Raw genomic sequence first — 25597 nt, forward strand, 5'->3', positions numbered from 1 at the left:
GCTGCATTCAACTTGCAGGCCAGAGATTCCCCACCCAATTTAATGAACCCTGGCAAGAAGGCAGAGGAGGATGTCTTCCATGACTCACTGATTTATTCCAGCCCACCATTTCAGAACTGTTGCCATGTGGGTCATAGAACATTCAGGTTGATACAGCTGGAACCTCTGGAGAAAATATATTTCACTCCCCGCCAAATGCTTTCAGACTAGATAGGATACAGAACTGCACTGATGTGTAGGTGGGGCCTTTGTTTTTTTGTTTTTTGTTTTAAAAAACCCAACCATAGCATGGAGCAGACTCTTGAATAATGAGTTTGGCAGTTTAACATTTTGTTCTAAAAAACAAAATGGCGAACATCATTATTTTGAAACTGGCACAATTGACCACTAAGTTAAGCTTTCTTGATCTCCACTGTACATTTAGCAAAATTATCCTGCTACCCACACATTCTATTTATCTGACATTAACTCTTAAAAGCAGCATACAGTTGAACCTTTACTTAGCACCACCTCTTCTTACAGCCATTCCAAGTCATGACCGCGGCAAACCGGGAAGTAACCGGCGGGTTTGCCACCGTTCACGCATGCGCAGAAGCAGGCAATCGCTGCCTGCGCACAATGGTGCCTCTCCCAGTGACCTGTTTTGACCCCCAGATGGACCTTCGGAACGGATTATGCTTGCAAATAGAGGTTCCACTGTATTGTCACCAGAAGAATATCAAATTTTGACTGTGAGTTGTGGAAGACTTGCTCCCTGTCTTACCAGCCCATTCCACCTGGCTTGGGAGGGCACAGCCCTGACTGACTCCAGCTATAAAAGCTGAGGCTGCTGAATAGACTCTTGGGTTGGGGTATTGTTTAGGAGGGATTGTTGGGGGTTCTTTTTGGTGCTGTTATATTATTTTTTGTATCTTTATGTTTACATCTTATTTATGCAGAAATTGTTCAATAATGGTTGTGTACTTTTGATATGCTTTATTCATTGTTTTTGACTACTTTTGATATGTTTGTAATTATGTAAATCTTTTCACGTGTAAGCTGTCTTGAGCATGGTTTTAACTATGGAAAGATGGCATACAAATTACTGTAATTTTCTATGTATAAGACTAGGGTTTGTTTTTTTACCAGAAAATTAGGTTTAAAATTGGGGCTCGTCTTATACACAGGTAGTGCTAAGGAGTGTTTTCTTAATTTGGAGTCCCCCAAAATAGGGGGTGTCTTATACATGGGGGCATCTTATACATGGAAAAATATGGTAAATGGTGATGGTGAAATTTTTCATTCCTAAGTTGCAAGCTAAGAAAACAGTTGCAAACCTTATGGACACTGGAACCAAACTGTCTTTACTCTGTAGTTATAATAAAAGATGAGATTAAGTATTCATCGTGATGCTAAAAAAAAGGGCAGAATTCATGCTTATACTCTGATGCTCCAACTGTGACAATATATTTAGCTCTAGTGTTAAAGCAGTAATAATGGCAGCTGTGTGTTTCTCCAGACAGCAATTTACAAGTAAATTTACAAGTTTTGGGGATTAGGCTCACATTATTTTTTTGTATGAGGTCCACTGCTGAGAGAACGCTAAACCATAGGAGTTCTAGGGCATAATGGAAATAACTGCATCCACTTAGATTTACTTAGCTGTGCTTCTGTTTACAAAAACCCCAAATAGAACTGTTCTTACTGTAGATTGTGCTCTAGTGTTAACTTGCCCACATGAATTGTGCTTCAGTGCCAACTTCTCCATCGCCAAGCCCTAATCACAAGATCAGGTTCATTCATCTTACTGAGAAGGGGGTTGCTATTGACCAGAGCACCAAACTACACATAAAACAACAGTGACCAGAATGCAAATGCCATGTTGTCCAAATGCAGTGTTATGCATCCAGAACTGCTGTAGCTGGGTCCACAGAACGTCATAAATCAATAGAATATTCCGTACTATTGTATAAAGGCGTCTCTGCAGCTTCAGAAGCCCATATCTGTTTCTGGCAAGTGTAGCTGCACAGCATATGTTGTGTATCTGATCACAGGTTACATTATAGTTACATTATAGTTACATTATGATTAGCTACATATCTCAGGTTCATTCTGGACTGCTACAGAATAGGCTGTTAGCATAACAAGGGATATTTATGTATTTTTCTTTCTCAGAAAAACGAACAGAACAGATTTAAAAGTCCATGAACCCTCCACATGCCTTTTGCTGCTGCAATTTCCTCCCTTAAAGCTCTGCCTGCTCCAATATTCCAGGAGTCTGTTCCCCTAACCTGAACAGTGCCTCATTTCCTGGCTTGACCACATCCTGATGAGCTTCTTCTCAAAACAAGACAATATATTAAGTCCCTGGAATAAGCTCCCTCTAACCCATATGTGATTCAGATTTGCTGGTTCTAACTCTTGAACCAAGAGATTTTCTTTACAGAGTGACTCTGGAAGCGTAGAATTCCCCATATAATTTGTCTCCTAAGTGAAGGCCCTTCTCTTTGCCTTGCCAACCTTTGAATGGGAGGGTACTGGAAAGGCCACCCACACATTAGATGTTCAATAACCTACACACTAAGCTGAAAACCAAGTATGCAGGAGATTTTCACATTCTTCAAGCATGAATGAAAATCCATGCCTGGCCTTTGGAAAAGAAGGCAACCTAGATAGGGAGGGGGGGAATCAGTGTGGGAGGGGAAGAACCCAATAATTCATTACTGCACTTTCTTTTATCTAAAAATTGTAGCTTTAAAAATGACAGTTTAGCAAGCCTTTTGTTTCAATTACTTGTATTTTTGTGACCACCCATCTTGGCCTCTCACTGCTCCTTCCCAAAAGTGTTAGTAAAAGGTGGCACAAGTTTTCTTTTTTGCAGTAACTAGCATGTAAAAATATTGTAAACATCTCCACCAGACTGAATGCTTCACCCAACCAACACAAATAATTCATGATCCTCAGTTTGCATCCAGAAAGAAATGAAACAAAAAACTGACAAAAGCCAAGGCTGCTGTGTTAGGAGAGGGAGAGCATTTGAATGAGAGCAATGTGCCGGAAATGCCCCAGTTTGAAGACTGCATATCTAGCATTTTATGGAACTGGAGGGGAATCTGAGATTAAAGCTCATTCCCTAGTGATTGAAGGATTGTGGGAGGTGTAAGTGTGGGCAGTTGTCAGATTAATTCTTTAGATGATTAAGTTCTTTTTGTTTCTTTAAAGCTGTTTGTAGTCATGTTTGAAGTCTCTTCATTCTGAGCGAGTGTAATGCAGCAGTTACCAAGGTGACTTTTGCTGACTTTCAACTATTTCTTCCCCCATCTTCTGTTCTTACCAACAGCCTGAATTGGTTTTTAAATCTTGTGAATTGAGATGAACAACAGTGCTGTTAGCCGCAGTGCTGTTAACTGCAGCCACATTAGACTTTGGCACTGGGCTTGTGCAGCAGTTGGCCAAACTAGTAACTTGCAGCAAAACCACATACTGCAACAGCATCTCCTTATCTTTTTACTATATGCAAAATGACTGAAGAAACAACCTGGTTAAAACACGGCATGACCACATGCACAAACCTGCAACCACCTTTGGTCCTCTTGCCACATTAGAAATGGATGGCTGAAATCAGCATCCCTTAATGCCAATTAGTAAAAATCTTTAGGCCCCTGGAGATATTCCAACATTTACTTGCTACAAAAAGTTTATCCATTCCATTCTTGGTTTAAAAGTCACATGCACAAAACTGACACAGAACCCCTTGCAAACTCTTAAAGGTAAAGGTAAAGGGACCCCTGACTGTTAAGTCCAGTCGCGAACGACTCTGGGGTTGCAGTGCTCATCTCGCTTTACTGGCCGAGGGAGCCGGGGTACAGCTTCTGGGTCATGTGGCCAGCATGACTAAGCCGCTTCTGGCAAACCAGAGCAGCGCACGGAAACGTTGTTTATCTTCCCACCGGAGCGGTACCTATTTATCTATTTGCATTTGACGTGCTTTCGAACTGCTAGGTTGGCAGGAGCAGGGACCAAGCAACGGGAGCACACCCCGTCGCGGGGATTTGAACCGCCGACCTTCTGACTGGCAAGCCCTAGGGTCTGTGGTTTAGACCACAGCGCCACCAACTCTTACTTTGCCGCAAACTATATTTTGCAATTTTATCCAAACCAGGCAAATTCTGGTTTGCAAAAGCCAGAGATTGCAAGCAAAGCAGAGTTCACAGGTAGCTGAAGAAGGAATCTAACCACACAAATTCAAGGCTCAATAATGCCAAACCACAGTTCAATGTTACATTTGAACTGACACTATGTCCATTTTATATGCTAGGATAGTACAATTCAGCAAACAGGAAAATGATAATCTGATGTTAGTAGAGTTTAACTTGCATGTAGTGCAACAACCTTAGCATTGTGAAAGTCAGTCTCCTCCGCTTCACAACTGAACTGGAAAAAAGACAGCATTTAAGCACTATTAAGCTGAGTAAGACATTTATACTTCAATTTTGCCGTATTCATAGTTGAGAAAGCCTTACTGCCTAGAATATTGCTTTGGTTAACCCATTATTTAAACTGCTTTTAGATTCTCATACCACACAACTTCCCTGTGTTTCACCTGAACAAATGGTGCACTCACACTAATTCCATGTTGTATCACAGACTACAAATGGTCTTTAGAACATTCTCACTGAGAAAAGGTGTTTAACAGATACATGATAAATAATTTGAGTTGCATTCAACTAAGTCCTACTCAAGAGTAGAACTGGCACCCACCCTTTTATTTCTAATCCCATTTTGAAGTATTGAGACCATGGGTTTGATCTGCATCTCCTAGATTTCTAGTGGGATGAAGCAGCAGCTTAAAATATGTTAAGGTTTCTGATGCAGGATTTATTGTACTGAGAACTATTAAGAAGTCTGGCTGATCTTTGCTACTCTGAGCCAGGGCATTTCATACCAGCCCATTATGCTGAAAGTGTGCTTAAGATTGTTGCCAGTTCTGACAGTTGTGTGCCCGTGCTAGCCTTTCTTCCAACATCCATCACAAAGTATACATCAGAAAGAATAAAATACAGCTTCAGCATACACAATCATTCTAATACTCCAATTTTACTACATATACCAGTTCTCTCATATCCATTATTTGGGGCATTTTATTTGGCCAAGAGGCAGAGAACTAACCTTTTCCATGATGGTGTATATTATGATAACTGGAAGTAAGAGAGCTTTTTCATTTTTCACATCCTGACTGTTTGTCTGAGGTGCTCCCACGGTTCCCCTCATCTTCCTTAGAAGCTGCATATCTTAACTCTCCATCTTACTCATTGATCTGCCTTGCCCTTGCTCCAACACAATATGCAATGCATGGCTACCTAAACTGTGTTCTAGCTGCATCTGGGTGGGCTTAAACAATCCAAACCACCACCCTTAACAAGACCCTAATCCTAAAGATTTGTTCTGGTTCTGAGACTCTGAAAAAAGTCACCATGTCTGTGATGGTACATTGCCATGGTTGAATTTGCTCTATTTGCAGGTGAAAAATGCTTGGGATCAAACTATTTGAAAGGCTTAGCATAACATAGTTTAACAACTCCTTTCCTAAGCTGAGAGCAAGAGTACTGGGTAACCAATATTAATACTTTTTGCAGGTTTGCTAGTCATACATTTCAGCATATACACTGAGTCAATAAGTGCTATCAACAAAAATAATTTTGATAATTTTGTCTATAGGCCTCCACTTACTAGGCTAATGTGAAAAGAACCTACATCACAGGCAGTAATAACCTTCTTTAGCATGCTCTGAAGAGTTTAAGATCACACACAATGCAAGATAGAGAGCTTGTCTTCAGCTTAAAGTTTGTAGACCTAATACCATGTGCCACTATCCTTGGCCAAACCAAGGTCCAATCTGGAAGGTAAATTCTGTGGCCAGTGCCAGATGCTTCTGATCAAGTGCATGGAAAGCTGCAGAAAAAAACAGTCTTCTTTAAACAAAACAAAACAAAACAAAACAACCAGAGGATACTAGAGGCTATTTAAGAGTTTCTGCAAGTAATTTAGGCTGCCACCATAACCTCACTAACCTGGGAGTGAACCCCATCAAATTCAATGGAACTGAGTAAGCATGGTTAGAATTGCTCTGTTAGATAAATGGCAACAATCACCATGCCATCACTTCCTTACTTCCACTAGCTTAAAAGGCCAATAGCTCAGTTCAGAGGTAAAGGTAAAGGGGACCCCTGACCATTAGGTCCAGTCGTGACCGACTCTGGGGTTGCGGCGCTCATCTCGCGTTATTGGCCGAGGGAGCTGGTGTACAGCTTCTGGGTCATGTTTCCAGCATGACAAAGCTGCTTCTGGCGAACCAGAGCAGTGCACGGAAACACTGTTTACCTTCCTGCCGGAGGAGTACCTATTTATCTAATTGCACTTTGATGTGCTTTCGAACTGCTAGGTTGGCAGGAGCTGGGACCGAGCAACGGGAGCTCACCCTGTCGCAGGGATTCGAACCGCCGACCTTCTGATCGGCAAGCCCTAGGCTCAGTGGTTTAACCCACAGCGCCACCCATGTCCCTCAGTTCAGAGGTAGGTCTCCTTAAATATCTGAAGCCCAAAGAAGCAACATTCATGCAGACATGCAATCCCATCTCCAGCCCAGCCCAGCATAGACTGTATTGCAGTTTACTGATTATGCAACAGAGGGCGTTCTAAGGCTACTTCATGGAAGAAAGAAAACAAATATTCCCTATTAACTGTTATTCTTGGACTCTTCTGCTCAGTTACACACATGGGGCTGAATCTGCACAGTTCCCCTTCCTCTATAACCACCTGGAAGCAAATAGCAGGGCACAGTAGCTTCTCATTTAGTTATTTCACACCACCAAAAAGCTGCAATTCAAATCATGTCAGTTATATTCCTCTTGAGGAGGAGAGGAGTACAATGCAATTCCAACATAAAAGGAAAAAACTTCATTTTCTTCATGACTTGTGCGATCCTACATACAGGAGACTAGCAAACTGGCTTACATGGAAAAATCTGTCAATTACACAACGGAAGAACTGCCTGTTCTACTCGTGCAGCCTCTCTTGGTTGGAGGACCCTAGTGTAGGCTAGATGATCTTTAAGAAGATTAAGAAAGACCATGTTGCCCTCCTGAAATGTCTGTTAGGTATTAGCCTTACCAGAAAGCAACAGAGGATAACAAAGACAATCAGCCAGACTACTGTACATACAAAGTCTACATCTTTGAGAAAGACTGGCAAGATACCAGCAGACCTTTTTGCTATTGGCAAAACCTGTGGAACAGCTGGGAATTTTGATAATTCCTGATTCTGATTAAACGAGAAAGTAAGGGCTTGACAAAACACAGTGTGGAGAGAGTATGGAATACAAAGCAAGTAATGAAAGCTTCTTAGCTTTCTGAGGCCGCACCAAACCAATTCTATGACAGCATCTCACGTTCCTTTGCTTGTTCATAATCTTATTCTTTGCTAACAGTACACACCACCTCTGTGGAGTTTATTCAAACACCCTCAAGACTCATGTCATTGCTCTTCATTCCAGTGAACTGACTTGTGTTCTGAGATCACAAACAACCTCCCTTTCAATGAGTATACCAACCTGTCACAAGTATTTAGAGCACTCTGGAACAGCATATTTGACAAGGGTATAAACCACATGTTGTCTGAGAGCAATATTCAACCACCATTTTGGGGTGGCTCTAAATTATACATTTTTGAGGAGGGATGAAAGTAAGCTATTAAAGTTCTAATAAACTATGACAAAAGGCACTTGGATGTAGTAGTAGGCATAGTAGTCTCAGCAGTTATTATTATTTAATTAAATTTATACTCTCCTATTGTAAAGTCCATCTAAACTCACATTTTAACCCCCCCCCCTTTTCTTGTGACAGGCAACAACAAAATTCCTTTTGTGTACCTGGAAATTATCATTTTGGGACCACCCTACTCTTTTGTGAGTCTTTGTACATCAGAGGCCAGACTTCCCCAACCTGGTGCCTTCCAAATGTTTTAAACTACAGCTGCCACCAACTAGCACAACCAATAGTCAGGGAGTGGTGAAAGCGGTATCAAAAACATCTGGAGGGCACCAGGCTGGTGAAGCCTATCAGAGATTATAAGTACCTGGACTCAGTGCATCTCTAGGAAACCATGAAATGTGTGTTTCTTGCTCATTTTGCTGGCATCCCCACTGTCTCATGGATAGCTTTTATTGTAAATCATTAAATTGCCATTTTGTTAATCTCTCAATAAAACTCCATTTGTGTTCTTCTCTCTGTTGTTCCCTGTATGCCTTACACGAGGGGGATAGACTAAAACAAAGCAAAGTTACTTATGCTACACTCCTGTGTATTTTAATAAGTGAGCTAGTTTCTGAGTCAGCTCTACCAGATGGACAGCAACTTATCCTCTGGCAGAACAGGCAGGGATGCAGTGGGAAAGTGTCTCCCTAGCGCACGTAAAGCCTCGGTCATTTGTATTCAGGAATATTTTATTCCCTGAACAGAGAAGCCATCTGCAGACATGTTTAGGGATGTGTAGTTAGAGCAAGCTGGGGCAGGCAAGTAGAGACAAGCTATATACACTTCTGATATTCCTTTGAAGGGACAAAGCCCTACAATAAAGGAAATGTACCGCTAAATCAGGAATCAAGTAGCAAATTGGCAATGGATCCTTTGCACTGGTTCCAGATGGGTTTTCTGGCAAGACTCAAGCTTGTGTATCTCAAGTTCAGCACACGAACGTCCACAAGTTATTCCTGAAAGGAATAGCATACTTAGTGTAGCCAACTAAATTTTACTGAGAGTAGGGCAATTAAATTAACGGATCAAAGTTAGCCATGCACATTATTTTCAACGGGTTTGTAATGGGTAAGACTATAATTTGCTACAACCCAAGGATAGCAGAATTGTTGATGTTGCTGCTGCCTCAAACAGGGCACTACACATCCCTATTCATGCACTTTTTAAAAAACCATCAATGCCATGCATAAGATGAAATATGAAGATATATGTCTTTCAGGTCCAAGGGCACAAACTGCTCAGTGGAGCAGGATTTCTAGCAAACAAGGCATCTGGAGTTCTACGTGGCCAAACATGTTCAACAACAAAAGATTTAATACTGGAGGGCAACCATCTGCCTATCTTGGGAACTGCAAATTAGTAAGAACAATCCCTTGCTCTCCTCCCCAAGGGGAACTGTTCTCTCACTCTTGAACAGAAGTGTTTCCGACTCCTACAGAAGGAAGAAATTCTGACAATTCTTGCAATGTCCTGGTCTATGTCAAGATGATTAAGAAGGCTCTTTTAGAACTCTATAAAGAGTAACTGGTTCTGAACTGGATGGACACAATGTTCCAAGTAATGGATTCCCACACTAGAAGGATGTGATTAAGCTGATACCCATACGAATGGCTGGCCAGGATGCAGTACTTACAGATACTAGTAACCTAAGGCTCTGTCTCTCGTGGGAAGTCAGAGTTGGCTACGCTTTTTCACAGACTTTTAACAAGATTCAACAATGTAATCCTCTCCAAGGTATACTGAATAGCAAATGTAGAAGATGAGATCTTGCCCTCAGAAAGACAAGTGTTTTTTTAAAAATAATTCACCCCTTTGAGTCATCTACAGATATCAGACGCTGATAGTGCTAAGAATCACCTTTGAGAACAAATTATGCTACTCATTACTATCACAAAAGAGAGTACGAAGAAAAAATATATTAAAAAACCCCAGCAATATATAATAGTTATACAAACGAATTTCAGAGAACAGTGCTCTTCGTTATCGCTACTAATGCACTGGTCATAAGGGGCCTCCCTACAATCTCATGTGTGAAGTGCAAAAGGCCTTCAAATGAAGTGAAGGATGAATATATGCTTCCAAGAAGGCTCTACTATTAACTGGATGGCAAGCAGGACAAACATAAAATACCCCAAGTATCAGTGACAGGCCTTCACCTTCACTCGCTTGCTTGCAGTCCGTAAGCAGTCATGCTTATGTTCTTTTTTGCAATTAACTTTATTAGTTTATCAATATTCCCCAATAATAGCCAAATTATAGCAATATTAATTAATTTCATAACAATATCAATTAATTTCCATGCTTATGTTTTGCCCACCCACTGATAAGATCACTTAGGCCTGTCTTGCAGAGCTACGTTTATTTAACCCGTTAGTATTTATGTTCCTGTTTGGCCATCATCCACTTTGCTTATATCATCTACTTTGTCAGTCTGGTAACACCATGGATGACTTAACTATCAGAGGTACGCACTGTGTAATTCTTGGTCAGCAGTCTATAAATTCTGAACCTGCTCTAAAACACAAACCTACCTTTATGTTGCATTCTCCCTTTTCAATTTCTGTCTTTTAGATTGTGAGGCATCCGGAAGTATTGCATAAATAGCTATCACCAGGTTAGAAACATTAAGCCAGCCTTTCTTTCCACTATTTCCCCACGGCTAAGCAAAATTAGACACATCTTCCACCACCTCAGGGCCCCAAACACAAGACTAAACTTACGGAGCTCTGTCATTATTCAGTCCATTCTGTCTCTGATGGTTAATTGGGGGCAGAACAGGCTTGCTGTTAATCTCAAGTCCCCTTCGCAGAGTCTCCCGGATTTGCTCTGTATCTGAAACGATAGTTTAAAAACTGAGTCAGGTTCAGTTCAGACGATCCTCCAGAGCATGGACCGGAAGGTTAGAAACAAACTTCACACGCCTCCCCACTCATATGGCTTCCTTCCTTTCCTGCACTATGACAAACTATTCTTGACTAAGTTGGGAGCCTCCGAGCAGCTGGGCAACCCAGTCAGGTGTGTGTGTGTGTGTGTGTGTGTGTGTGTGTGTGTGTGTGTGTAAATTTACTGTTGTTGTTCATGGTGCTTACCCTCCAAACCACAAACAGAAGCTATAGAAGTGGAAGTTAAATGTAGTATTTATTTGTTTATTTGTTTTAAAAGAAAGTGGTTGGGGAGTGGGGGAGATGAAACACCACAGAACCGACTCTGTAACTGCAAAGCAGCACACAGAGTACAAAGTGATTCAGGTTTGCTATAAGTAAATGAACAAAAATTGAGAGGGTTGGGAGGGCTAAACCTTGAGTTTTGGGCTTTGAATTTAACTTGATATAACAAAAAAAAATCCAAGTTCCATACAAAGCAACTTTGCTCAAAATAATCATATTAAATTTAATGAAGACCTCATAAAGCACACCAAATATCTGGTTTCCTGTTTTAATACATAACTTGAAGCAATATAGCCTCCCAATTTAATACTATCTTAGTTGGACTGAAACTAGCAACTTTTAGCCATGCCTTCTACCACTTTTTAAAATACCTGTGATTATCAAGTATGTGACGTTTAAAAATAATTATAAAAAATAGGAAACTATCTTCTTATAATAGTCCAAAAACATCATATTTTTTGTATGCTGACTTGGGATGAAAATGAAAGATCAGGATTGTAATGGAGGAATACTGCAAGTACTTCAAGTTGTAAACAAATTGTACCTATTTAGAAACACAACAGTGTTGAGAACTCCAGCCAACTTAGCTGTGATGCCGAGAAAACAACCTTCCAAGTAGCTTTCAGGGTTCCCTCTTACCTTTTCCAGACAATCGTCGGGGATGTGTGCCAATGCAGATACTTCTACTGTCTTCGTCATCCTCTGGCGGCCGGCTAAGATCATCCCAGGCACACTTAGCACTGACACCACTCAGGTTCGAACCGTCTGTCTCAATCCCTTTATCAACTCGGTCCTGCTTAAAAAAGATCCAAAACAGCCAAGTCTTTTGAAGCCAAAATCCCACCTGTGCCACTACAGGAACTACAGCCTCATGGAGTATGTTTTCCTAGATTGTGGATCACCAACACAGAGCCTGTGAATGCCCACAAGTCTTCAAACGCCTGTCATGTCACCCATTGGGTCTCCCCACCCCCCACCCTGGCTCCTTGAAATTAGGCTTCAAAGTAGCCGATCTGGTGAAAACAAAGGAAAAAAGATTCCACTACCCTTGACAAAAATGCAACCTAACAGAGTTAAGGGGGGGAACATTCAATTCTAAACTGTATAAAAATATATTTTTAATATTCCGTAAGATAAAATGAACATTATAAATGAATATAAATATAAGCACTTCTTTTTCACTTACAAGCCACTGCCAATTAAAAATAAGTGCTTCTAAAAACAAATCAGCCAGAAACATTTCAACACTGAGTCTTTTTCTGTGGCTCAGTCATTATTATCTAAGACAAAGTAGAAATCGTTAACTAGTCAAAATCCCAGATAGGCAAAACATTATTTCAGAAACAAAAATATAGTCAATTACTCACCCTTATGCCTCCTTAAAAAAACTTTTTAAACTGGAATGATAACCTAAGTGTCCATACATGTCTACAAATCAATGAATTCCATTGAAGACATATAAACACATTTCAAATATCAAAGCAAAGCCATTCTGGAATATTAAAATATGGAATATTAAAACTCTATATTTATACAACTTATAATGGAAAGCCTTCTAGTGTGGCCATTAGAAGACTTTTTCCAGGGCTAATTACAGCAGGGGAGGGCAACTTTGAGGGTCACAGCTGGGGAGGAAAGGGTTAATCCTCTCCTTTGGAGTGAACCTCACCCTGAAAGCACCCCCCTCACCACAATTAAGATTCAATGAAGCCTTCTATTGGCTACAATAGAAGGCTTCTTTGAAGTCTAATTCCAAAGGAGGGGCAAAGTCTGAAGTTGTCACTGCTAGAGAAGGGAAGGGTTACTCTTTCCTTCCCCACCCCCATCCAAGCAGCTGTGACCTCCCCACCAAAAAATCCCCACTCCCCACTGTAATTAGGCTTTAAAGTAGCTTTCTACCATAACATGCCCCTCCTCCCGCAATGTAATTTATGGGATGGAGAAAACTGTGTGTGTGATCTCCTAGCTGAGGAGCCACAGTTAACTCTTACCTCCCCAGGTGACCTCTCCAGGAATATCACAGGCTGAAAAACGTTTCCCCCCCCAAGACTAATTGCAGGGAGGAGATGGGATTGTGTATGCCTCTGCATGGTTGCCATGTGAGCACTTGATGGTGTGTGTTTGGAACCCAAGGTAGTGTCTCCAGTTTGCAAATGGAAAACTGGAGATCCCCATTCTACGTTTTATTGGCAGTCAGCACTGGAGAAATGAAGAGCTTTTATACTGTCCCACATTGCGCCAAAGGAAATGAAATGTGAGCCACAGCTTTTAATTCATCAAAACTAAATTTTGCAAAAAGTTGTTACATCAAGAATAGGTTTCAGTGAATCCTCAATACATCCTTCCAACATGTGTCACTTGTGATGATCAAAATTTCCCCTTTGAACAGTGCCTGACTGTACAAGAATCAACCTCAAAGTGATTCTACAAACTTAAATCTGAATGAAAAGTTCTGAACATAGTATTCCTGCATTACAGGCAAACCAGAAATTCAAAAGTAGACAGAGCAACTTAGGGAAAATACTTGTTTCAGCTTCTAACATTCACCACCAGATGATGCTGTTAAGCTAAATATCGCGGTGAGGGGGGCCTTACAAGGAGAAGCAACTGCAGCAGTTTAATGTAAAAACCAAGGCGAAAATATTTATTCAAATTTTCTATTCCCATGCAAGCATATACACTCGATTCTACATGGAACTAATTTTAAGAAACTTATTTCTCTGTTTCACCAATCAAATATGCTTAGCTCTTTGACATGGTGAAAGAAAATTTCACTATGGGCTACCAGATTCACACATACTGTACAGTGTTTCACCATTTTTAATGCCAAATTTGGAAAGGTAAGCTTCTCCTACTACAGCAACAAAATTCTGCATTAAATGTATTTATGAACAGTTTGACATTGTAGCTTTATTAAGAGCTGTACAGAGGGAATTGTTTTTCAGCTTTTTGTATTGTATGGTTGCTGTGTTGTTCAATATGATCTGAAGAGAACCAGAGTATGCTCTGTTGGTAATTATGTCCTTCTGGTGAAGGTTAGTATATAAAATTCTTCATAATTACATGTGCTAAATTTCCGCACAACTGTTAAAGGCACAGGAAGCCTACTCTGTCATTGTCATACCTTGTAAACTTGGAGAGAAAATTGCATGTAGTAAGTGACTTCCCCATTCATTCCCATCCCCATTCATTCCCACCCTCTCCAAGGCACACACTAGAAAACAGACAAGGCAGGGAAAATAGAGGTTCAGTAGGGTAGGAGACTGAGCTGCTTGTGGTCCAGTTGCCCAATATGAAGCCGTTGAAATGTGTTCAGGGACACTCAGTGAAGCCAATCACACTTTGATCAGGCAATCAGGGATCTACAACCATTGCCTCTAGGAAATGGAATTCCAAAGATACCCAGGTTGAGCCCAGCAGCTTCTGACAGTAATCAACAAGACTACCCTGAGCACATTCAGTTACCAGAAGGTAGCTGTTCCTCATAACAAAAAAAGCAATGCTCTGCTGTCATCAAGGACCAGATTGAGTAGTTACATACTTGCAGGTGTGGATCTATTTCAAATATGGTCTCTCCACGTCGCATGTCTGTTATCAACCATGGGCCTCCTGCTCTATAAATAAAATCAAAAAAAGAAAAATAAGTGAGTGTACTGCCATTGCCCCAATGCTTCTAGGTCTCCAACTATTTTAGTGCAAATGCAATAAGAGACAGAAAGGAGGGATAAATTTGGGGTTGTGGATGAATAATTAGCACTTCTACCTGTCCATTTTAGATGTTGGATTATTGTTAAGTCTTTAATTCAACTACAGAAAATGGACAATTTAACTACAGGATGGTAATCTGTACTGTTTTCCCATTTATCATGAAGAAAACAGACCCCAATTTTCCATATGACTAATATCTCACAGCAAGAGGGTAAAAATGGTTGTAACATCAAAGAGAGACAGGGATCTTCATGGACTGGACTTAACCTTCCTGCATATAAATGGCCCCTCAATTCAAAAGCAGAGAACAATTAGCAAAAAGATTATTCATGTCCAAAGATAAAAGCACAGAATTGGAAAGAACCTCAAAAGTCATGTAATCCTTGTACTGTCAGCATTCTCTAGAATTAAACTGTACAAGACAGATGACAAACCAGTTTTCTTCAGATAAAACTCATATTGAGCTTCTTCTTTTTCACAGCTTTTGTTCCTAGAAGTGAAAATTCTGTAATTCATGTTTAAGGGTAGAGGGTTTGTATTAAATAAGCGCCTGAGCACTAAATACTTTTCTAGGGCAAAAGGTTAAGATTGCTAATGGAATTTTAAATACAGAAAAAGCAAATGGTCAAATATGCATTTCTAAATTAATTTCTAAATTAAAAGATATTTTAACATTCCCAAGCAGAGGTGGAGAACCTCATATGTGGGGCCCAAATGCAGATCTTCGGGTTTCTGCATCTGACTCTCAGGAGCACTCAACTAGGTCATGTGTCTCAGTGAAGAAACCTCTTAACTTTGATGTGGATGGAATGTATCTCACAAAATCTAGAGAGGTATTCTCTGCCCACCCATGCCTCTTATCCTGCCCACTTTTGCCTCCAGCACGCACCCCCGCACCCAAAGTTTTCTATGAGGGGCTGTAGCCACTGGTCTGAAAAAGGTTTCACAAACTTTGAGCAAAAAGCCTGAAAAATTCAAATCGAACTTTGACATCAGAATAAAACATGTCAATGTATATGCAGATATCCGAAACTACATAATTTATTCCAGCTGTAGAATTTATAACCTTTTATGATTGCATTCATCTTTATCAGGCAATATTTCTTTAAAGAATATTTACAATATTGTTTTTAGTCAGCTGGCAATGCTGTACTTACACAGGAACAGTCCGAAGCAGTTCCAATATACCCTGTCCATTCCACTGCTGTGCTGCATGAAGCTCCTCTGTACAGACGCCAACAATCTGGAAAAGGGGTTAAAAGGGGAGGGGTACACACTTGTAACATATATTAGGATCAGGTTCTACATTGGAGTACCATCTCCAAGGCTTGAGATTCTCACTATACACTATTTTTTGAGAAATCCCTCCTCTATCACGTTTCATCTCGATTTCATTTAGCATGAACTAGGAACTAGATTTACTATGAAGGATATCACAGTTGGTAGAACATGAGACTCTTAATCTCAGAATAATGGATTTGAGCCGCATGTTGGATGAAAGATTCCTGCAATGCAGGGGGTTGGACTAGGTCAGGAGTCCCCAGACTTACCCGGGTTTGGGCCGCTTCCCACCGCGCCGATTGCGCGGGGGAGTGCGCGCCCGTGCGCATGCGCACACGCACTTTCCGGCGCGGCGGCGCGCTTCCAGGACGAAAAAAGCGCCGGAAATCGCTTGTGCGTATGCGTATGGGCCTCCCCCGACCCGGAAGTGCATCGGAAATGACCTCTTCTGGGTCTGGAGAGGCCCGTACGCATGCTCACAAAGGATTTTCGGCGCTTTTTTCTGACGTGGAAGAGTGGAGGGCGGCGGCGGGGGTCGTCGCGGGCTGGATTGGGAGGCCAATTGGGCCGCACCCGGCCCCCGGGCCTTAGTTTGGGAACCCCTGGACTAGGTGATCCTCATGTTTCCTTCCAACTCTACAATTCTGTGATGCCTGATTGGCCATCTTATGATGAGTGCTAATTCCATAATATGCATTTGTACCTGGGGAGGTTAGATTAGTAGTAGTAGTAGTAGTAGTAGTAGTAACCATAATTTATTATTTATACCCCGCCCATCTGGCTGAGTCTCCCCAGCCACTCTGGGCGGCTCCCAATTGAATACTAAAACAATATAGCATTAAATATGAAAAGCTTCCCTAAAGAGGGTTGCCTTCAGATGTCTTTTAAAATTAGGGTAGCTGCTTATTTCCTTGACATCTGATGGAAGGGCGTTCCACAGGGCGGGTGCTGCTACCGAGAAGGCCCTCTGTCTGGTTCCCTGTAACCTCACTTCTCACAATGAGGGAACCGCCAGAAGGCCCTCGGCGCTGGATCTCAGTGTCTGGGCTGAATGGTGGGGGTGGAGACACTTCTTCAGGTATACAGGACCAAGGCCATTTAGGGCTTTAAAGGTCAACACCAACACATTGAATTGTGCTCAGAAACGTACTGGGAGCCAGTGTAGATCTCTCAGGACCGGTGTTATGTGATCCTGGCGGCCACTCCCAGTCACCAGTCTGGCTGCCGCATTCTGGATTAGTTGCAGTTTCCGGGTCACCTTCAAAGGTAGCCCCACGTAGAGCGCATTGCAGTAATCCAAGTGGGAGAGAATCAGAGTATTGACCATAGCTTTCCTGATTCAACTATCATGTCAAACTATACTATAGTCAAAGGAAACCCAGAAATGAAAAAGGAAAAGGAAATACAGTGGAACCTTGGTTTATGAACACCTTGGTTTACGAATTTTTGGTTTACGAACGCCGCAGACCCATCTGGAACGGATTAATTCACTTTCCATTACTTTCAATGGGAAAGTTCACTTCAGTTTTTGAACGCTTCAGTTTATGAACAGACTTCCGGAACCAATTACACCCATGCTTCGGGTTAAGTACACTTCAGGTTGAGTACTCCGCGGACCGTCTGGAACAGATTAATCCACTTTCCATTACTTTCAATGGGAAAGTTCGCTTCAGTTTATGAACGCTTTAGTTTATGAACAGACTTCCGGAACCAATTGTGTTCATAAACCGAGGTACCACTGTATGTCAGCCCATGGCACATTCTCAGTCTTCGTGTCAGAACTTAGCAAGATGACTAATAAGGACAAGGGCATGGCTACACAAATTCTTCACATTTGTTTTCACATGTTGAGCTCCACAACAGAACCATGGAGATGAAGCAACACCCTTGCATCTGCAAAGCCTAGATCTTGTTTAGAATAATACACACAGCCAACTGTATATGGAGTGATCTGTTCATTGGCACAGTGGAAGCCAATACATCATTCTGAGGTTAAACAAGTTTGCTACCATTGCAACATACCAAGGTATGCCAGATCAGTAAATATCACCAGCTGCCTTGGAAATCAAGACACAGAAAATCACTTTAAACACACAATAATTGCTAAGTTAACTACAATACTTCAATACCAGTTGGAATATACTTTGTTTTGTATGTAAAAAATAGATATTGTGGACTGTATCATGGTAGTGTTACCCCACTGCCCCATCAAAGCCTACAAATAAGCAACTGTAGTAATATTTAGCAAAAAGTCAGGGATATCGATTCTCCCAGCTTTACTCTGTTTAAACCCAGATTTATGTATTTGCAGTTCTTCACTTTTCTGCTGCTATTAATACTCTCAGAATACTTACAAAACCTCCTAGGTAAAGGTAAAGGGACCCCTGACCATTAGGTCCAGTCGTGACCAACTCTGGGGTTGCAGCGCTCATCTCACGTTATTGGCCGAGGGAGCCGGCGTACAGCTTCCAGGTCATGTGGCCAGCATGACTAAGCCGCTTCTGGCGAACCAGAGCAGCGCACGGAAACGCTGTTTACCTTCCCGCTGTAGCGGTACCTATTTATCTACTTGCACTTTGACGTGCTTTCGAACTGCTAGGTTGGCAGGAGCTGGGACCGAACAGCCGGAGCTCACCCCGTCGCGGGGATTCAAACCGCTGACCTGATCGGCAAGCCCTAGGCTCCGTGGTTTAACCCACAGCACCACCTGTGTCCCTTACAAAACCTCCTAGTAGCTGGTATATTAGGCTTAGGTATACGATGGAAACCAACACTAAAGCAGGAAAGTATTTCAACTAAGATTGTTGGTTTATTAAAAAGATACTATGTACATAAGGAATACTCCAATTTACACTGCGGTCCTAAGCTGCCTCGTGACAGTTTCTGTTCCTGACACTAGCCTTTAAGCGGCTTTTACCTCAGGCCAAATTTACTGAACCTCCACCCCGGTCAATTATCCCACAACCAAGTCCAGTTACTGGGGACAATCAGCCTCTGTACCCCAAAGCTCCTCTTACTGTACTTCTGGCTGCCTGAACAGTTTAGGCAACTTAAGAAACCCAGTTGTGTGACCTGCCTCTGGTAAGACCTTACACAGGGCTGCCTCTCACACCAGCTCCCTACTCCTGATCTTCACCAGACAAGTGTTATTATCACAATGGGAATTAACATTCAGGCCTCTACTTTCCCCTCAGCTTATATTGGAGGTTTCCTGAATAATAATAATAATTTATTATTTATACCCCGCCCAACTGGCTGGGTTTCCCCAGCCACTCTGGGCAGCTTCCAACAGAAGTATTAAAATACTATAATCTATTAAACATTAAAAGCTTCCCTAAACAGAGAACAATAGCACATCACCTGAACCATTTCTCCATGCTTCTTGAAGTAAAATTTAAGCTGGTTCCTATGAACCCAGAGAAATGGATCCTGCCCAGGGAGAGCCCAAGGATCCAGGCAAACAGACGAATTTAAGCGTCTCCTGCCCACCAAATAACAGAGACCAAACCAGGACGTACGAAGCAAGGCACTTTTATTTTCGCTGTTGCAACAGGGTCCTTCCTCTCACGCAGGAGAACAAGGAAGGCCCCAAACAAAGATGTCTTGCCCTTAAAAAGAAATTTGAAATTGGTTTCAGCCCACCCCCCAGAAGCATCATCCATATGTCACAGAAGGGGTGTAGCCCAAGACCCCCCCTCCCTAGATTCATCATAGGTACATCATGAAAGGGGAGGTCTGGTGGCAGTAATCTGAGCATCCTGGACCCTGCCCCCTGCCCCCAAAACCTAATCAACAAAATTGAGAGATATTTTATATTTCCCTGTTTCCCAGCCAAGTTAATCACACCCTTTTGTCTGGCACTCAGGTATCAGGATGCCAGGGATTATCACTTTAATTCCTGAGACAATGAGAAGGTTCCCCCCACCCCACTTCTTCCTTGCAGAGGAACACCTGGTCAGAGAGAGTCAAAATGGTGTCAGTCAGGCCTATCTTCCTGTGCTGCTTCAGACATGTTTCTGTACATTCATGTACATGTTTTATGAACAATTATTATATATATATATGACCTTAAAATTCTTATAACATTCTTTTATGGGCTAGCACACCATAAAAAAGCCCCTGGAAATCTGAATCCAAGAATATGTATTTCATGAATGAAAGCACTCCATGCAATTAAGTTGACAAGAACATGAAAATATGCAGAATTTGCTCAGGGCTCTGGAAAGCTTTTCACAGTTGAAAAGGCTCAGTATCATATTAGATATACATATTAAAAAAAAAACCTGACATTTGAAAAATATTATTAAAGTGACATGAAATATTACCATACTGGATGATGGAAAAGATCTAGTTTGGCCTTCACCCATGCCAAACCTGCACTTGCTTTTAAGTACCCCATAGTTACAACAATCTCATTTCAAAGAAAACCCCATTGTTCATTTCGGTTATTAGCTCCTTAAATGAATACCCAGAATATTGATTCTGTTACCATACCTGAAGAAAAGTCACCACCCCAAATGGAGTCTGAACTGGCTGCATTTGTGGATCTTCAGTCAGCAGCATATGTTGGATCCTTGACTCACTATTGTCCAACGGACTATGCCACGATACATGATCACCACTACAAAATGTATTTTCTGGTGGGGAAAGAGAAATGTGAGCAATTAATACATATTTCTAGCTGCTTTTTTTTTAAAAAAAGACGCCTGCACAAAAAGCCTTAACAACACTGAGGAAACATCCTCACAAAACAAGATATATAATTTTTCCTATTACTGTTACCCATCTTCAGTGGTGATATAGTACAAAAAACAAAAAAGGAGAGAGACTGTTTGATAAAGCTATGCTGGTATTTAGTGCATCAACTTGTTAATGCCAACATTATAGAAAGGCGAGTAGCTCTTGCCTATGTACAGGGAATGTGTATGTAAGATGAGTGGTTAATGTACATAACAACCTGCCATTGTGCACATGCACCAAACCAGACCCCACTGTCATCACATGGTTGCATTAGGCCTGATTCTGGCTCCAGACTGTCATGGAGATTTGCCTCCCCCATCTCACCTAATGACCCTGCTCACATGAGCAGCGGGTACTGACCATAGCTGCCAAGTTATCCCTTTTTTACAGGGATTTTCCCTTATGCTGAATAGGCTTCCTCGCGAGAAAAGCGAAAACTTGGCAGCTATGGTACTGACTGTGGCCCCAGTTCTATATTAAGCCGTATGTAGAATACTCTTCTAATTTAACATGTAAATTGCAGCACCACTCAACCAGCTGAATTATGCATTTTAGTTATTTCAAGTCAACTGTTGTCTGGACTACATATGGATAATGTACACTGGCCTCACAAACATAATGCATTGCTTGGTAACAGGCTGTTTGAAAGCATGGAGAAGAACAGCAAACTATAACACAGCTTTTTTGTTGGCTCTGTCTTCTAGATGCAAGGGTTCCTGGAATTTGGGGTTCCAGGTGAACCACAGCTCTTGAAATGCTGGTTTAACACACATTTCATAAATGATCAGCTTCCCCACTCAATTTGATTTATGTATTTAAACTGCTAAACGTTAGCTGTGAAGTCAAGTGGAAAAAGAGGTTAGAATCTACTTTCTCAGGAGCAAATCCACTGAAATAAAATCATGAAAACCAGCCTTATAGCCTGCTTGAAGTTACTTTCCCATTTGGCCAATAGAAGAGGTGACAAGTACATGATCTGCACTAATTTCCTCCTGCTATGGAGAGATACATATGATAATGAAGTCTGAAAGTTTATTTAAGTAAGGAACTGATCATCTTCTTTCTTCTTGCCAGATCGTAAATGGTCACAGTGAGAGTCAGGATAACAGATAGAGCTTTCTAAATCAGGCAACACTTCAGGAATGAAGGTAAGGTGGAGCTCATCCCATTAACACATTATAGCTTGCTTGGTTCAGACATCTGGTATTCCTAAACTTATACTTCTCATACACACAAAGAGTGCATGGTGCATTTCAGTTGTTGTTGTTTAGTCGTTTAGTCGTGTCCGACTCTTCGTGACCCCATGGACCATAGCACGCCAGGCACTCCTGTCTTGCACTGCCTCCCGCAGTTTGGTCAAACTCATGTTCGTAGCTTCGAGAACACTGTCCAACCATCTTGTCCTCTGACGTCCCCTTCTCCTAGTGCCCTCAATCTTTCCCAACATCAGGGTCTTTTCCAAGGATTCTTCTCTTCTCATGAGGTGGCCAAAGTATTGGAGCCTCAGCTTCACGATCTGCCCTTCCAGGGAGCACTCAGGGCTGATTTCCTTAAGAATGGATAGGTTTGATCTTCTTGCAGTCCATGGGACTCTCAAGAGTCTCCTCCAGCACCATAATTCAAAAGCATCAATTCTTCGGCGATCAGCCTTCTTTATGGTCCAGCTCTCACTTCCATACATCACTACTGGGAAAACCATAGCTTTAACTATACGGACCTTTGTCGGCAAGGTGATGTCTCTGCTTTTTAAGATGCTGTCTAGGTTTGTCATTGCTTTTCTCCCAAGAAGCAGGCGTCTTTTAATTTCGTGACTGCTGTCACCATCTGCAGTGATCAAGGAGCCCAAGAAGGTAAAATCTCTCACTGCCTCCATTTCTTCCCCTTCTATTTGCCAGGAGGTGATGGGACCAGTGGCCATGTGGCATTTCAGTTACTCCCACTCAATGGCATTTCAGTTACTCCCACTCAGTGGCATTTCAGTTACTCCCACTCAATAGCATACTGTATTATGCATCAAGACTAGCATTCCTCTATTATCATATACTGTAAACTGATCTGTGGGGGAGTGTTTGTTTATGGATGATCCTTCTTCTCAACAGGCCTAAAATTGTAACATTCACACCTTGAATTAACAGTCATGCACTTCTGCAATGATACTAATCTTCCTTTCATTCTAGATTAAAAGGAGACCCACCATAGCAAGATGCTCTTTAGAAAATTCTGATGATCCTGACAAAATGAATGAGCTTTGAATAGAAACTTTCCCAGTCTAGAATGCCTAGGTATATTTCATGGAGAGCTCCCTTGACGTGAAATTCTTCCTCTTGCTTGAAATGTAAACCAAGATTATTTCAAGTTTATATAGTGACTATGAACCTGTGACATCTAGATTCATCATACTAACTAGGCTCTAGGCTCACATAGTCTATGAGATATCAGTTGGCCAGGAAATCTCATTAGCTCACCAACCTTCCCTGCACTACAAATTCCCAAGGCAGTGCAAGAATGCACATAAATCCCAGAAAGGAGGTTTACAAATGCAAAACAAGACAGCAAGAACTCTTTTTAAAAAAGCAGAGGTTTTTTTTAAAAAAAATGTGTTCTGCAACTGATGCTTGTAATTGCATTTCTGAAGTTCACACATCACTATATGCTACTGATCTTGTTCTGTACAAATGAACACATCTTGGATGGATCTATCATTTCAACAAGCATTAATGAATTGGTGACGAGAAAGGTTTCAGACAAATTCTGTTCAGTTGACAGGTTGCAAGACTGAATCTACTTACGGTAGCCTCTTGTGGTAACTCTGATCATCCACCAGATGTCCTCACAGTTAATTTAGGCATAAATTTAGTTCTACAAATTTTTTTTAAAGCTGAATTTGAATTTTTACTTTAAAAAAAATCAAGCTACCCAGGATTCCCAACCTTGAAGATAGAAGACTGAATTGAGGTTTAAAATTTATTCAAAATTTAAGAAACCTTAAACCAAATTTGTGACAGTTTGCTCAATATCAACATTATCCTGATGCTGGAAATACAACTGTAGAGTATGGGGAGCACCCAGATTCTAAGCACAGAGAAGATTTTACAACATTACAACTTAGATAAACAAAACAAAAGAGACACACATAAGCAGAAAGTAACGCCACACTAAAACCCACAAAGGCAGGGACATTAATTTCTACTGCACTGTAGCCCATAAGAGTAGGGAGAAAATAATGAGCAAAATAATTAAGTCTACTTAAGATATACATGGGATTGGATCAGAAAATGCCTTCATCCCAATGGAAACCCTTTGCAGTTTCCCAGAACAGCCTCATTGTATCATCACCAAGCTACAACAATTTGGCCAAAGGGTTGGGTGTGGGGAACAGAAGTGCTGACATGAGTATAAAGGAAATGCCTCTCCATTAACTGGCAGATAAGGAAAATACAAGTATCAGATAAGAATTAACACTAAATATGATAAACTGTTCAGTTACACCAGTTGCATAGTGTGAAAAATGAACTTACTGGTTGTTTAAAAGCCAGTGTTAATGGACTCCATATGCATTTAAAGACTTTGGTGGAAGAAGAACCAGAAGTGGCTGTTCTACACTAGTGATGGCGAACCTATGACACACATGTCAGTCGTGACACGCAGAGCCCTCACTGCTGGCATGCCTGGAACGCGCGCCATCGGCCCATTCATGCTGGTTCCCCCCCCCATTTGTTCTCCCGCTCCCCCCCACATGCTACAGAGCTACTTCTGCCTGAGCAGGCAGGCACGATCCCTTCACGTGCACGCAGGATGTTTTCCTAGTCCTGTGCAACTGGGGGGGGGGGAATCCCGGACGTGTCATCCACTAGCCGCCCAATCCGGTCGGCTGGGGTGTGTAGCCTGTCTGATTCAAGCAGACCACGACAGACGAACAAACAAGTCACTAAGCAGGTAAGTTAAATAATTAGTTTTTGGTTTATTAAATACAGTTATGTATTACAATTATACATTTTTGTTATTTAAACTATAAATACCACAAAATTATGGGTTTTTTTCGGGTGACACACCACCCGAGTTATGCTTGGTGTTTTGGCGAACTTTGACACACCAAGCTCAAAAGGTTGCCCATCACTGTTCTACAGCATTAAATAAACTTAACAGTCCAACTTAAATTTCAAGTCCTAATACTTCCCAGGTCAGATGGATCATCCAAGATTCTGCTGATTAACAGTTCTCCAAAATGAACAAAGCTACAAAGGCCCTCATTCTTGAAGCCTGTCTTTCTGTAACAATATTCTGCATGTCAAATGCTCACTCAATTCTATGCTGATCGATCCCTGCATTTTTTTGCTGCCCAGGCTCTTTTTCCTGGGAAATCCTAGCCTTTGGAGCTGGTTTTCAAATGCTAATGTCTCTGCTGGAGACCCACCTGTTTGTGTCTATTCGGGTGTAGACTACTTTAAAAATGTCTCTCTTCCCCACACAAACCACAAAATTCACAGTGACTGCTCAATTAAACTACAGAAAACCACCCATGTGAAAAATGATATGAAGGCCAATTCAAATCCCCTAGACTAGAGCCAGTAAACCCGATGTTAAAGCTTGAAAGCCAGGCCTTAACTCACCATACAGTGTCATGCAAGATCAGTCTTTCTATGGCAGTCCCAACAATACTAAAATGAAGTTACAATCTAGAGGACTCTTACTATGCAACTTGAGTTTAGTGACAAAACACAAGTTCTAAGGCAAGATTTTAATCAAATAAGTAGCAGTTTAATAATTCCTCTTCTCTTCTGCGAATTCAACAGTTCTAACTAAAGGGTCTTGTGACCCAAAAATTGAAGACAACTTAACAAAATTCTTGACACAGGAACAATGATGTGGCAAAAGTAGCACAAACAAGGGTGTAGGACACAACAGGGCTTC

At 41.4% G+C, this 25597-nt stretch overlaps 1 protein-coding gene across 2 annotated transcripts in view; it reads right to left on the reverse strand.

Annotated features, from left to right (window-relative positions):
- SUFU (SUFU negative regulator of hedgehog signaling) overlaps positions 1-25597 on the reverse strand; it is a 77378-nt gene that overhangs the window by 28403 nt on the left and 23378 nt on the right. The window contains exons 4-8 of one of the 2 annotated variants that reach the window (XM_060274707.2): positions 20441-20583; positions 15823-15908; positions 14499-14571; positions 11597-11750; positions 10511-10622 (exon numbers count right to left, since the gene is read on the reverse strand). In XM_060274707.2, coding sequence (XP_060130690.2) covers positions 10511-10622; positions 11597-11750; positions 14499-14571; positions 15823-15908; positions 20441-20583 — 568 coding nt within the window. Of the gene's footprint in view, positions 1-10510; positions 10623-11596; positions 11754-14498; positions 14572-15822; positions 15909-20440; positions 20584-25597 lie in introns of both variants that reach the window. The other variant, XM_035132658.3, reaches the window with a different exon arrangement.

The sequence above is a fragment of the Zootoca vivipara genome, chromosome 5 (genome assembly GCF_965207765.1).
Source record: "Zootoca vivipara chromosome 5, rZooViv2.hap1.1, whole genome shotgun sequence".
NCBI lineage: Eukaryota > Metazoa > Chordata > Lepidosauria > Squamata > Lacertidae > Zootoca > Zootoca vivipara.